At 37.6% G+C, this 15,422-nt stretch overlaps 1 protein-coding gene across 1 annotated transcript in view; it reads left to right on the plus strand.

The window, feature by feature from the left end:
* Positions 1-695: 695 nt before the first annotated feature.
* The window catches only part of LOC137502429 (uncharacterized), a 78,076-nt gene continuing 63,349 nt past the window's right edge, over positions 696-15,422 (plus strand). Inside the window, exons 1-4 of the mRNA XM_068229540.1 lie at positions 696-932; positions 1,101-1,203; positions 4,435-4,562; positions 15,257-15,337. Coding sequence (XP_068085641.1) covers positions 4,497-4,562; positions 15,257-15,337 — 147 coding nt within the window. The 5' untranslated portion in view covers positions 696-932; positions 1,101-1,203; positions 4,435-4,496. The remainder of the gene's footprint in view (positions 933-1,100; positions 1,204-4,434; positions 4,563-15,256; positions 15,338-15,422) is intronic.

A 15,422-nucleotide genomic window follows, 5' to 3' on the forward strand; every position in this document is an offset into this window, starting at 1 on the left:
TTGTACCTTCACATTAACAGTACAGTGTCCCCAGATATTATACTACTTAGTATATAATACTTCAAACCTTACGCTTACCATTTTCTGCAATGGTGTTTGAAGAGCTCTTGTTAGACGTCTCTGTGCTTGAATCCCTTCTCTTAATCATCGCTGAAATTAGCGGTTGTTTATAAGCTGGATAATCAGGGAAAGGGCTGGGTACAGATCCTGTTTTTAATTTTCGCGTTTTGCTGGTCACTTTGAAATCGTCATTTACGAAATGTAGACTGCAAACCACGGAATAATCAGAAGGAATCCATTTACTTCCCTTTCTGTTTCCTTCCCTGGATATAATACTTAACCACTTTCGACGCAATTGTGTACTTGAAGGTATATCATGGAATGAAATATCACGGCATTCTGGTTTCCCTTTCTTTGATTTGCAGAAAGGCACGCAGCAGTACACCACTTTCACTGAAAACAAGTACAGTCTATCCTATTTCCCGCTATTTCATTCCGAAAGGTCTGGAGCCGGTTAGTGCTGCCACCTGCTGTGGGTATTTGTAAACAGAGTGTTTCATTTAGTGCCATGTTAAAATGTTGTAATGAGCAGGCAGTGCCGCGAGTACTCGCAGTTGTAAGCGGAGGTGATCGGTGGTGCGCTCTACCGCTACAACCGGATTACTCGTCGGTATTACTCGCTCCGTCCCCACCTCTACTACGGTGTAAATCTATCCAGAAAATGTGCGCAGATAGTACGCTTCACGTCTCCCGTCTCTCGGTAGTTACGCACGCCAAGTATTTTCTGTCTTGCGGTCTGAGTGTAATGGTTGGTCTTGGTTGTCCCAGATGGCTTTTGGCTTCTATCCATGTTCAGTAGTTAGCTGGAGATAAGTGAATTATACCGTGTGTGTATGCATACGGTCGAGGAACGATACACTGGTTATAAATTGGTGAGGAGCCCTATTCACTATTTCGGGTTTAGTTTCTAAGTGGTTGGCTTGTCGTTATTTAATGTTCGAATTAATTTGTATTCTACTGTGCATCTCGGACATATTGCGGCTGCTTGTGCAGGTTTATTCTGTGGATTGTGCTGTTTCACTTAAGATTTTCTGCTACAGATAATTGCAGTTTCTTACGTTTTGCACCGCGTCCAAAGGAGTCTCAGTCTTGTGCATCTCCATAAGGAACTTCAAATACGTACTTTACGTGATAGGAAATAAGGTAAGTTTTATTGTTCAGTTCCATGCAAATTTTTTTCCAAAATGGTACCGAATTGATTCTGAATAGCCTGCACATGTGCAGTGGCACCAAAAAGTATTGGCACACTTACCATTATACACAAATTTCACACTAATAAAGGTGATTGAAATGTATAGTAGTAAATATACGGTTCTTCATGTATAATTGGTTTCTCACAACAAAAATAAATGTTTACAAAACAAAATCAGTTGCTTTAAACATCAAAAATGTATTGGCACACCTGTACACAAATTAAATTAAAGTCTCTGTAAGTCACGCAACTCAAGTCTAGTAGCCTGTGTGCATACCATTGGCACTGACGACAGTTTTTTAGACGCCTTGGCATCGAGGGCTCCATGTTGCGAGTTATCTCTCCTGAGATCTTTGACCATTCCTCCTACAACACCGTCTGAAGCTCGCGCTTCCCTGTAGAACGATATTTTCAAACTTTTGTCTCCACATGATTCCAAAGATGCTCTATTGGGTTAAGGTCAGTGCTCTGTGTGAAGTTAAAACTCTTCTTGGTGCATTATATAGTAACCACTCCCGCGTTCACAGAGCCGTTTCTGTGCACTGCTACATAAGTGGCTTTGCAATACATCGGTATATTTATGATGATCCATGACACCTTCAATAATTGCCAAGTCACCAAGACCAGAAGTTCCCATGCATACCCAAACCACTATGCTTCCTTCCCCATGTTTTTCTGTAGGTAGGGCATGTTGTGATTGGAGCTCTGTATTTGGTTTGAACCACACTTTTACATTTCCATCAGATCCGAACAAGTTAAAATTGCATTCGTCAGAAAATACCACACAATTCCAAAATTCAATCGATTAATTGACACATACTTTGGTGAACTGGAAGTGTTTTCATTGGTTAACTTCCAAAACAAGTTTTTTTTCTTTTCCTGAGAGATCACCCGTGAATATCAGCTGCATTCCAAACATTCCTAATAGTTTTAGGACTGACCTGTTTGTTGGACGTTGACTGAATGTCCGATACAGTCGACCCTGCATTTTTACGAAGACATTTAGAGCAAGACGAACTATGCTTCAGTGCTCCGTACATGTAAGGAGACTTGGATGTCCAGATCTGCGTCTATTGTAAAAGTCTCTTGAAACTTCTTGATGATTGCCCGCACTGTTGATAAGTAACAGGAAGTTCTTTACTAATTTCACGCTAACTTTTACCCTGCACCTTGGTGGGGAAAGACATGGAATGCTCCTTTACCTTCGGATTCATCGTGACAATTCAATGACCTATACACTGGCATCAGGCAAATGACTGAACTGTTTGTCAACTCCGATTACACAAATATGGTATGCACGGCTCTGTCTGTAAAGCTCAATAACAAACGACGTACGGTGTGCCAATAATTTGTTCAGGAGGAAGAAACCCTAATTGAATAGATTACATGAGTTTGAGTTGTGTTAAGAAAATATTTTAATGTACAAGTTATTTCCCTTGTTGAGTAAGGGTTAATGGTATACATATAATGTTCATAGTATTTATACAGTTATATGCGAAAAGGTGCCTATGCCAATACTTTTTTGTGCCAGTATATAGGCTCTACCAACAGAAATTAAGAACTGCTTGAGAACTGCGTTCTGAATTCAAGCTGTTCTAACTGCGTTGAGAACCATTTCATAACCAATGCCCACAGTGCGCGTTCAATACCAGGGACTGCATGTTCTATAGCCTACATGCACATTTGATTACACCAGTAAATGGTGTGACGATGTGCAGTACTTCTCATTGGAATGGTGAGGTCTTCCATCATCCATTGTCTAAAGTTTTGTGACAGTTTGTAGATGGCGTTGATACAGTTCACAAATACCATTTACTAATTCCAACAAACCATTATTAACAATCAGTTCTGGAAGCATTCTGATTCATGTATGCTCATTAAAATAATTTTGAAGGAGTTCATAGCCAGTTCGGAACTGTTTGTTGTAGCAGAGTAGTTTATAGCCAGTTCAGAATTGTCTGTTGTAACAAAATAGTTTATAGCCAGTTCGGAACATTTGTAACGAGGAGTTCATAACCAGTTTGTAACTGTTGTTGTAACAAAGGAGTTCATAGCCAGTTCGAAACTGTTTGTTTTAATGGACATACAGTATATATTGTAGGGTTGCAACTTTTTGGATAAAGTTGCCAATGAGTACCTGGCTATCCTCTATCAAATAATTTGTTTGATCAATAAGGAATCTGGCTGAACTGCTACTGAATTCAACATGTTGTATGGTAGCTCTTAAAGGGGCTGCTAGTCCAGGTGAGTACTTTGCATCGAGAGAAGAACTATGGCTATATCTGTGTAAGAAACTGGCTTATGAGAATACATAAGGCACAGGGCTTACCTGCAATTGTCATTAACATCCAGGATGATTTACATAATTTGTAAGTGTTATGAATAAGACTGGGCTCACCACTTACTATTCGAAGGTTTGTGGATTGAAAACAAAACTGAATGTACTATATCAGAACATTCATAATAGTGACTTTCAAATTTTATATTGTATCTGAATCACTGCTGGTCTCTGGTGAAAAGAGAGTTTATATTGAGCAGTAGAAAATATACATGACCAGTAGATCTAGCGGATGGGCAGGGCATGGGGACTGTGTCTTCACGTTGGGCTAAAAGCGGATCATTTGCCCTGCAAGTGGAAAAAGAAATGAATAGTTTTGAAGGTTTGGTTGTAGAATTTCTTTTTTTTTTTTTTTCATTACGATTCGCTTTACATTGCACTGACACAGGTGGGGATGGGATGGGGTAGGAAAAGGTTGGGAGTGGGAAGAAAGTCACAGCCCTAGAGACAGTTTTCTGATTTCCCACTTTCACACCAAGGTAATACTGAGACTCTACCTTACTCAAGGCCACAGTCACTTGCTTTTCACTTCTAGCCATAATGTTGTAAGTCCTATCTGTGTCAGTGTGATGTAAAGATATCGTAAAAATAAAAGAGGTACATAAACCAGTCATTAGACTCCCAGTGTAGTGGGCAATATGAAAGCTGCATAGTCTCAGGCTTTTCACAAGGGATGTGCAAATTAATCCCATTCCATTGGTGTAGGATGTTCTTTCATTGAAAGAGGTTCATTTTCCAAGTAAAACTGGAGGTCCTGTGGCTATGAGCACAATATCAACAGTCAACCTAAAACTACAGACTTGACTACAAACAGCAATAATAGTGTTTGTTGCTCATGTTTCAGTTCAAGGTCTGTGGAAGTAATCTACATCCCAAAACAGTCTAAACCTTCACACGCTATTTAAAATGGACTTGGAAGTAAAGATCAAAGAGGAACCAATCTGCTTTGAGGAAACTTCAAATACTTCATGCGTAAGTATCATTCCAGGTAACTTTATAGTGATTACAATTAAACCCTTAGCAGTCATCTGAGTTTGACTGGTTCCATAACTCTACTTTTGTCTCATGTTCAGGTGATATATGAGGATCTTACTGTCTGTTGTTAAAGCACATGAATATTTGTATACTAATCTAGATTTGACTATTTGTATTTTTTACAATTACACAAATGCCGAATTTACAGGTAGGCACCTTTTATTTGGCACAGCATGTCTGAAAGCTGAAGAAGAATTGGGTTTCTCTTCATCTCTCTTTGCTTTGTAGCTCTTGTCAGGAAAAATGGCAGTCTGAGTAGCTCAGGTTTTGGAGGGCTTGCCTTCAGGTTTCAAGTTGGCATATTAAATCATTTATCACCCTGATGTATTAAAGGTTCTCAAATACATTAGCCTCTTGCGGAGATGAATTCCGTCATCTTAGTGTTTCGAAACATTTAAACCTAGTTTGCACGACATGGAATCAATAAGTGTTAGGCTGGTGAGTGGGTAGTCTTGTTCTGCTTCGATAATTTACAATAAGAAGAGCAAATAATAACCACGAATTCAAGGACATGATGGGAAGTTTGATCCGCTCTGTCAAAAGTCCAGCCTAACACCAACATAGAAAGATTCCATCTGACTTGATATAATGAATTACATGTTTAGATCCTAAGGAGTCAAATAGTTCAGTGGTAAACCAGTTCATTCTAGAAAGTGTTCTAAGAGTAACAAGGCAAAAATTGTTAACATTGGTAGTATAATACTTAATTTTTTAATAGGCCTATGCTTAAGTGGGCTACAACAAAACCAACAGTAGCAAGAAACATTTTATCACTGATCAGTTTTTCTAAGGAAACAATCTGATGTTGTAATACATGTTTAAAAGTGTTACATAACATAACAACCAGTTGAACTTTTCATAAATGTTCCAAAATGTTCCATTATATTTTAAAGTGTTCCATTACAACAAACATTATCAAGAAATTGTCATTATGTGTGTATGTGTTAAAAATGATGGTATATATTGATGATGTCTTATGCAGAGATGAATTTTGTTAGACCTTAAATATGGTGAATATTGTTTTATGATGTAGAAATCGCTGATGTAATGAGTAGGGGATTCCAAAACATGTACGAGTGAAATAATTTTACATAATTTGAAACTGATAATATATTTTCAGGGCAGTCCAAACCATCACCCCTAGTATATTATGTGCTGGATGTCATTCATTGTTATTGGAAATAGTGGGTAGTTGTTGGCATTGGAACCTTGTATTCATTATTTTTCCCCTTGGATAGTTTCATGATTGGTTACATAACACTAATTATTTTCAGTGTATATTAAACTGAGCAGGCCCTATTCTGTAAAGAATGATCACCTTTATCTTACGTATAAGGCCCCAGTAATATTGACGATGAATTTGTGATATCAATACCTGATGATAAAAAATACTAATTGTGACTGGTAGCTTCCTTTTCACATAAAATCGTGAGGGGTTGAGTCCATTAATGCAGTATTGGTAATTCTGTATTATCCTCTTAGGCACAAACAGATTTAAATTAACTTCTAAATGGAAAGCTGGCTCATTATTGGTTTTTACTCATCTTTTCTTCTGATTGAAATGGTTTTATAATTTTGATGGTCAACTTTGATAATTGGATCTTCCACTAGCAGAATACTCTTAAGGCTTCCTAAAGTGTTTCTTTTGAGATTGCACAGAGGGATAAATCTAGGGGAGTACTATACTTATTCACTGTTAGGGTGAAGAATTTACAGTGAGATGTTTAAGTACTCCATTTTAATGAAAAGTCACCTATACTGTATATAAAAACTAGTTAATGGGAAAATAGTTGACCACCTCTTTTTGCACCATATTACAACACTGGTATCACCTGACCGGATTGTGTGGCTGTAGGTACTGCAACAGCTTTATTATTTTTTTAAATTCTGTTTGTTCGGGGCATCGACCTATAGATATCTTTTGCCCCTACTTCCACCATGTAATACTAACCTGCGTGTAATTGGAATGGAGGAAGTGTAGAGTGTTGAATATGAGGAAAGGAAAGTTAAGGATGACACAAACACCCAATCCCCAGGCCAGGGACATTAATCATTTACAATTAAAAACCCCTGACCCAGCCAGGTATCGAACCCAGGGCCATCAAGTAACAGGAGTGCCCCCTACACCAGGGGGCCAGCTTTATTAATGTTCTATGAAATCAACTACAACTGAATTAATGTTATAACAACCTTATTATTGTTATCTTTTTAGAAACAAATTCCTGCAGGATTTCACTAATTTAGTTCAGGAGCAAGTCTAGTGGTTTAGTGTGATAGGGCAGGCCATGATGTTAATGCCACAGAAAAATTGTAGCAAATATTAGTTCAACTACAGTGCTATCCCGAAGACTTCTTTAATAGATGAGGTGCCTGGCCATGGTTACAGACCACCCAGCTAACATAACCTAGACATGCACTAATTACATACTGTAAAACTGTTTAGTTAAATGATCAGTCATTATATTCAGCATAATTACATCAGAGTTTAAATGTTTAGCGATTTTGAATGGTGTCACAAACCCATATGGCACTCCACAGCAATGGACTAGTAATCCCCGGTATTGAATGATTATGAATGAGCAGTAGAACACTAGAAGTTCAAAATCCTCTGTTGTCTTGTTCAGGGTAAAGATACTAAAATAGTTTAATTTTGAAGTTACTGTTACCTGTCTGTTAATACGAATGCCATGAGGGGAATAAATTAATTTTTTTCATATCCGTTTTACTTCATAGTACTCCCCACCTAGCCACTCATTCCTGATACCTGGATGACAAAATTTATGAGGAAAGAACTGCACAAGTTAGAGAAGAAGCTGATAGGACAGGATAAATTGACATGAAAAGCTGCATCATTCTAGTACATGGACTGGTAAGCCATGCATATTAGTAATGACTGTAATCTATACTAAAAACGTTGTAACAACTGTATATCTATATATTGATTATGTTGGCTGCATTTTCTTATAATTATCCATTTCAGGTGTAATAATGATACCTAAATATTTTTAGCTTAGGGGCCTTACCTTTCTTTTTGTTGATGTTTGAGTTTTTTAACTGAAAAACTACTGGATGTATTTGAACCCACATTTAGAATCCTCTCATCCATTGATAGTTTTTAGGTTCAATATCATTTCAACATCCATGAATTGACTGGGGATTTTTGTGAAGACTGGAACAGTGATTTTACTCTCCCAAAAAAATATACATGGCCAACCTAATTTGAAATCTCCCAACCTTATAGGGAGTCTTTCTGCTCATGTGCACTATTTTGATAGGAGGAATAATAAGGGAGATATCTTTTCAGAATGCCTTACAGTCTTAATTCCTAAAGCTCATAGCCTGCGAGAAACTTTCTTTCTACCTGAAAGGAACTTCACTTTTATTGTAAATCACTTAGATTTAATCAGTTTTGTCATAATACCACTTTGAGGAGTGATGAGTCAGACTGTTGTTGATAGTGAAAGCTACTGGGACAGTTGTCAGCACCCTTCTTCACAGTTTCAGAAGTAACTGATATGGGCTAGTCACCTCACCTAACAATGTTTTCAACCTCACAAATCTTCCCAATCTTTCTCATGATACACTTCCAGCACCCATGTTAATGGCCAGTCGATCCAGTTCTTCCCATCAGTTGCAACCAGCACCACATCCCCTTCTTCAGTGTTTATAGACGTCTTATTCTGCTTCCGAATCAAGTGACTTGGCTACTCTTCTCAAAATCTTGTTGCAACTGCAGTAGAAATCAAAATCTCCTTGATAAGTTCACAGAATCCAGTTGATCTATATCTAGTATTCCCATGCAGACATTGTCTTGCAATATACTTGAAGGTAAAAGTTGGTTGAGATCTTCAGGCTTCTCAGGCAAGTAGGTAAGAGCACGGGAATTAATGACAGCTTCACGCTCACACAGTAGCATCGTCATCACTTCTCAACACTGTGAAGCTCTCCCGAGGACGCATCTCAAATTTCTCTTTACTAACTGAATCAGACTTTGCCACCAACCACCCCACCAGCCTGCTGTGGGAGTGTTAATCCGCTACTGTATTCGCAGCATTGTGGGCTCTCTTTCTGTGTGGCTTTAGCTGACAGTTCAAAGCAAATTATCTGTACCAGTGAAATTTGTTCCATTGTTGTTGTAGACACTTTTGGTCTTTCTAATCGAGTGATAAACTATTGAAAACTCCCTAAGAATCCATTTGTTATGAAATTGCTGACCAGTTCCAAGTGCACTATCCTATACACAGAAAATGTAAAGTGTATAATCCACCCCTTCCTTTTTACTTTCATTATCAAGAATCCAGCAAGGTCTACACCTGTCACCTCAAATACCACAGCATCTTTAATTCTGTTTTCCGATAGAGTCCCAGAATCAGCTTCCGCCTTCTTAGCTTTGTGCCATTTTTCATCACACACATCTTCACAGCATGGTCAGACTGCTCCTTCGTCCTTGTATAACCGAAAATCTTTCATGCAAGTGCAACAGTAACATGCAGGTGCCAACATGTAATATTCTAACACCCACTGGCCTCTCTCTAAACCTGAACAGAGCAGAGGGAATAAGTTCAGTTAAGTTTGGACCTTTGTCATACAATCATTCAGTGACAACACCCTCTTCATTTTACTGGATGTGTCGAATATGGGCCTAATTCGCTTCATTGCACTGTCCTTAAATTCACCCCGATAAGGTAGAATGTAACCTTTACCTCTAGCCCCTTCATAATGTTTCTCTTCAACAATACCATCTTTAGCCCATTCTTGCAGTACAGCGTCATACTCATAAAATTAATTCTCACGTATAATTTTCTCAGTCATAGAACACAAGTCTTTTTTTCTGCAACATCGTTGTGTCATGTGTTACATGCAGTCCCTATTGCTTCTCAACTCTTGTGACAAGAGGGCAATGATGTTGGTGAAATTATTCTTAAGGAATTGGAAAGGATGATATATAAACTCCATTGTCATAAAGGAGCAGGAATAAACGAAATTAGGCCTGTAATGGTGAAGTATAGTGGGAAGGAAGGGTTCAAATGGCTTCATAAAATATGATTATCATGGGGTGTTAGTAAGGTACCTTTAGATTGGATGAAAGCTGTACTTGCACCTACTTATGAGCAGGCAAAGAGAAAGGATTGCAACAATTATCAAGATATATTAATAGTCAGTATACCAGGTAAGGTGTTCACTGCCATCGTGGAAGCTAGGTGAGGTCAGTGATTCACAGGAAGTAGGTTGAAAAGCAGTGTGGTTTCAGATCATAAAGGGATTGTCAGGATCGGATTTTCTGTATTCGCCAGAATTTTGAAACATCTTTGTTGATTGTAGTTTATATAGATCATCTACTAAAAGGTATGAAATGACAGAAAGGAATTCAGTAATATGAAAGCAATCTGGCATATGTTGACAACTTTATCTTAACAGCAGATTTTGCCTAAAGCCTGCAGTCTACTTGAAAATATGTACAATGAATATGGCATGAAAATTAGCCTTTCTAAGACTAAATCGATGTCAGTAGGTAAGACATCCAAAATAAATGAATGTCAGATTGGGGATACAAAGTTGGAACAGGTAGATAATTTCAAATATTTAGGATGTGTGTACGTCCATGCTGGTAATACAGTAAGTGAACTTGAATCAAGCTAATGCAGTCTGCTCACGGTTGCAATCAACAGTATTCTGTCGAAATTCCAGCCCAACACCGACACAGAAAGATTCCATCTGTCATGATATAATGAATTACACGTTTAGATCTTAAAGAGTCAAATAATTCAATGATAAACCAGTTCATTCTAGAAAGTGTTCTAAGATTAAAAAGGCAAAAATGTTATCTTTGGTAGTATAATAGTTAATTTTTTGATAGGCCTACATGTAAGTGGAGGGGCTGCCTGGCCGAGGCAGTAAAGGCGTGCTTGGTTCGCCCGGAGGGACGTGGGTTCGAATCCCCGTCAGGAAGTCGTGAGATTTAAGAAACAATATTTCCACTTCCGGAGGTGCATATGGCCCTGAGGTTCACTCAGCCTACACCAACAATGAGTGTCAGGTTAATTCCTGCGGGCAAAGGTTGCCAGGCATAGAGCTAGCCACTCTACCCCAAGAAGTGCCGAGGTTATGGATAGTGTAAGCCTTTAACTTCCACCCCTCCAAGGGCCTCCATGGCCTGTACGGAGATGACTTTGCTTTGCTTTTACACATAAGTGGGCTACAACAGAACAAACAGTTGGAAGAAACATTTTATCACTGATGGATTTTTCTAAGGTAACAATCTGATGTTTTAATACATGTTGTAAAGTGTTCCATTACAACAAACATTATCAAGAAATGGTCATTATGTGTGTATGTGTTAAAAATAATGGTTTATATTGATGATGTGTTATGCATAGATTAATAATGTTAGTCCTTAAGATACGGGGAATATTGATTTATGATGTATAAATCACTGATGAAGTAATTTGGGGCTCCCAAAACATGTACGGGTGAAATAATTGTACAAAATTTGAAACTGATAATATATTTTCAGGGCAGACCACACCATCACCCCTAGAATATTATGTGCTGGATGCCATTCATTGTTATTGGAAATAGGGGATAGTTGTTGACATTGGAACCTTGCATTCATTAGTTTTCCCCATGGATAGTTTCATGATTGGTTACAAAACACTAATTATATTCAATGTAAATTAACTGACCCTGGCCCTATTCTTTAAAGAATGAGCACCTTTATCTTACCTGCAAGGCCCAAGTAAGATTTCCAATGAATTTTAGATATCAGTACCTAAAACTTAGTGCTGATTCTGGATCCTATCAATGCTATGGACTTTTTTTTTTTTCATTAGGTAAAACTATTCCAGTGATATTTAGGTTAATGTTCATGATAAAATTACTGATTGTGAGTGGTTGCTTCCTTCTCACCTAAAATCATCAGGGTATCGAGTCCATTAATGCAGTATTGATAATTCTGTATTATCCTCTTTGGCATGAACAAATTTAAATTTAGGCTTATATGGGGTGTTTGCTCATTATTGATTTATACTCATCTTTTCTCCTGATTGAAAATGTTTTATAACATTGATGGTCAACTTTGATAATTGGATTTTCCACTGTCACAATACTCTTAAAGCTTCATGAAGTATTGCTTTTGAGATTGCACAGAGGGATAAATCTAGGGGGGTACTATACTTATTCCCTGTTAAGGTGAGGAATTTACAGGACGCATATGGATAGTGAGATGATTAAGTATTCCATTGAAATGAAAACTCACCTTATACTGCATTTAAAAACCAGTTAATGGCAAAATAGTTACCACCTCTTTTTCCACCATGATATTACAACACTGGTATCACCTGACCTGATTGTGTGGCTGTTGGTACTGCAACAGCTTTATTTATTATTTTTTAATGATATTTGTTCAGGGCGTCGACCTATAGAGATCTTGTGTCCCTACTTGCACCATGTAATATGAACCTGCTTGTAATTGGAATGGACGAAGTGTTGTGTTTTGAATGTGAGGAATGGAACTTTAAGGATGTCACATACACCCAGTCCCCAGGCCAGGGATATTAATCATTTACAAATAAAAAACCCTGACCCAACCGGGAATCGAATCCGGGGCTGCCGGGTGACAGGCCAGCTTTATTAATGTTCTTTGAAATCTAGCACAACTGAAGGATTGTTATAACAACCTTATTATTGCTACCTTTTTAGAAACACATTTCTGCAGGATTTCATTAATTTAGTTTAGGAGCAAGTTTGGAGGTTTAGAGTGATAGGGCAGGCCATGATGTTAATGTTCAACTACAGTGCTCTCCCTAAGTGCAGTGCCCTGCCATGGTTACAGACTGCCCAGCTAACATAACTTAGATATGTGCTAATTACATACTGTAAAACTGTTTAGTTAAATGATCAATCATTATTTTCAGCATAATTACATGGGAGTTTAAATGTGTAGCAGTTTTCAATGATGTCATAGACCCGTATGGCACTCCACAGCAATGGAATATTAATCCTCAGTATTGAATGGTTATGAATGAGTGGTAGAACACTAGAAGTTCAAAATCCTCTGTTGTCTTGTTCAGAGTAAAAATACTAAAATAGTTCAATTTTGCAGTTACTGTTTTCCGCCTGTTAATATGAATGCCATGAGGGGAATAAATTGAAAGTTTTTCATATCCGTTTTAGTGCGTAGTATTCCCCACCTAGCCACTCATTCCTGATACTGGGCTGACAAAATTTTTGGGGAAAACACTGCACTTGTTGGAGAAGAAGCTGGTAGGACAGGATAAATTGACATATAAAGCTGCATCATTCTAGTCCATGGACTGATAAGCCATGCATATTAGTAATGACTTTAATCTATATTTATAAACTCTAGCAACTGTGTATCTGTATATATTGATTATTTTGGCAGCATTTTCTTTTAATTATCCATTTCAGATGAAATAATGATACCTAAATATTTTTAGCTTAGGGGTTTTGCCTTTCTTTTTTGTTGTTGTTTGAGTTCCTGTAACTGAAGAATACTGGATATATTTGAACCCACATTTAGATTCCTCTTATCCATGGATTGTTTTTAGGTTCAGTATCATTTCAACATCCATGTATTTAGTTTGGATTTATGTGAAGACTGAAACAGTGATTTTACTCTGCCGAAATATATACATGGCCAACCTGATTTGAATTCTACCAACCTTACTGGAAATCTATTTTTAAAACTTTCTGCTCATGAACACTTTTTGATAGGAGGATTAATGAGGCAGATATCTTTTCAGAATGCCTTACAGTCTTAATTCCTAAAGTACATAGCCTGTGAGAAACTTTCTTTCTACCTGAGAGGAATTTCACATTTATTGTAAATCACTTAGATTTAATCAGTTTTTATATTCACATGAAACAGTAGATGTGCTGTCATAATACCACTTTGAGGAGTCTGATGAGTCAGACAATACAGCATCACACTCATCAAATTAATACAAATAATTTTCTCAGTCATAGAACACAGTCTTTCTTTTGCAACATCGCTGTGTATTATATTATTTGCAATCCCTATTGTTTTTCAAGTTTTGTGTCAAGAGAGCAGTGATGTTAGTGAAATTATTCTTAAGGAATAGCAAAGGATCATAGATATACTCCATTGCATAAAGCAGCAGGAGTAAATGTAATTAGACCTGAAATTGTGACATATATTGGGAAGAAAGGGTTGAAATGGTTTCATAAAATAAGATTATCATGGAGTGTTAGTAAGGTACCTTCAGATTGGATGAAAGCTGTAATTGCACCTACCTATAAGCAAGCAAAAAGGAAGGATTGCAACAGTTATCAAGGTATCATAATAATCAAGTATATCAGGCAAAGTGGACTCAGGATAACTTATTCACAACTTAGAAGTAACGGACATGAAAGAAGCAAGAATGATTGCCCGTAAGAACAGGTGGGAACAATGGCAGGAGGGTACATGTTTTCAGACTATCAACATGCAGTGCTGATCCCAAAAAATATTTATGGTCATATGGCTGTGAGCTTGTAATCAGGAAGTAGTGGGTCGAACTCACTGTTGGCAGCCGTGAAGATGGTGTTCCGTGGTTTCCTGTTTTCACGCCAGGCAAATGCTTGGGCTGCCCCTTAATTAAGGCCATGGTCACTTCCTTTCCACGTCTAGCCACTTCCTATCCCACCGTCACCGAAAGACCTGCCTGTGTTGGTGCAACGTAAAGCAAATTGCAATATCCGTGTCAGCTGACCATACGTACTCATGCCTTCACAAGGAGCAGGCATACAGAGGCCCTCTATCACGTTGTAGATAATCTATTAGAATGGTTCGGTTTTTTAGGGCTTATGTCCTTGATGACTTCCATATAAGGTGGCCTGCTCTAATCCATCTCTTTTGAGATACTGTGTGCTCAATGCCTGTTGTCTTCTGGATTTGCCCAGAACAAGTTTGTCACTTGTATTTTGGGTCTCTGTCTCATCCTTGGCTCTTACGATATGAACGTGATTGAGGTGTGAAATAGCTGGTCTATGTGTACAGTTCAGTGAACATGAGAGACTGGTATGTAACAGCACCGTCTGGCTGGAAGAGGAAAGCAATGGAAAACTACCTGACTCTTCATTTCCTTAGTTTGCCTCCTCAGTGACACCCAGCTCTCTTTGGCAGCTGATGATAGAGCTGTTGAGGATCCTCCCTGCCTTCAGGCTGAGCACTTCATTTACAAGAGGAAATATGGAAAATACATTTTCCTGCGGAGTTTTATTTGCTGGTACAGGATGTGAAAGATAACAGTGATAAATTATGAAGTTCTTAATAATTCAGAATTGGTTTCTTATAATGAGCAGATTATTTGCATGTCTGTATATTTTTGTGATCATTCCATGTTGTTTTGGAATGTTAAATATTATATAATTGTTCTACTCTTCAAAAATAATTCTGAGCATTCAAACATTACATGCCTCCAATATTGAATGTCTCTTAGTTGTCATGCGTTTATGGATATTCGACATAAAGATTTTCTGACAAATGGTAATGAAAATTTGAAACTGAAACTGTCTCATTTACTAGCAAATGATGAATTGTTAACACTCATATATAAATACATTTCCTGATGTGTCTGAGAAATTTGTCTAATATATTTACTTTTCCACAGGACAATCACAAAATTATATTGGAAGAGATGCATTTGAAAGAAGAACCAAAATCAGAGTTGGCAGTGCCAAGAGAAACACAGGTGAACACATTTGAATTAATCTAATATTTTAAAAACTTTTTCTGATAATTGAAATTGTAACAAACTTTCGAATATACTTCATTGA

The sequence above is a fragment of the Anabrus simplex genome, chromosome 10 (assembly GCF_040414725.1).
Source record: "Anabrus simplex isolate iqAnaSimp1 chromosome 10, ASM4041472v1, whole genome shotgun sequence".
NCBI classification, from domain to species: domain Eukaryota; kingdom Metazoa; phylum Arthropoda; class Insecta; order Orthoptera; family Tettigoniidae; genus Anabrus; species Anabrus simplex.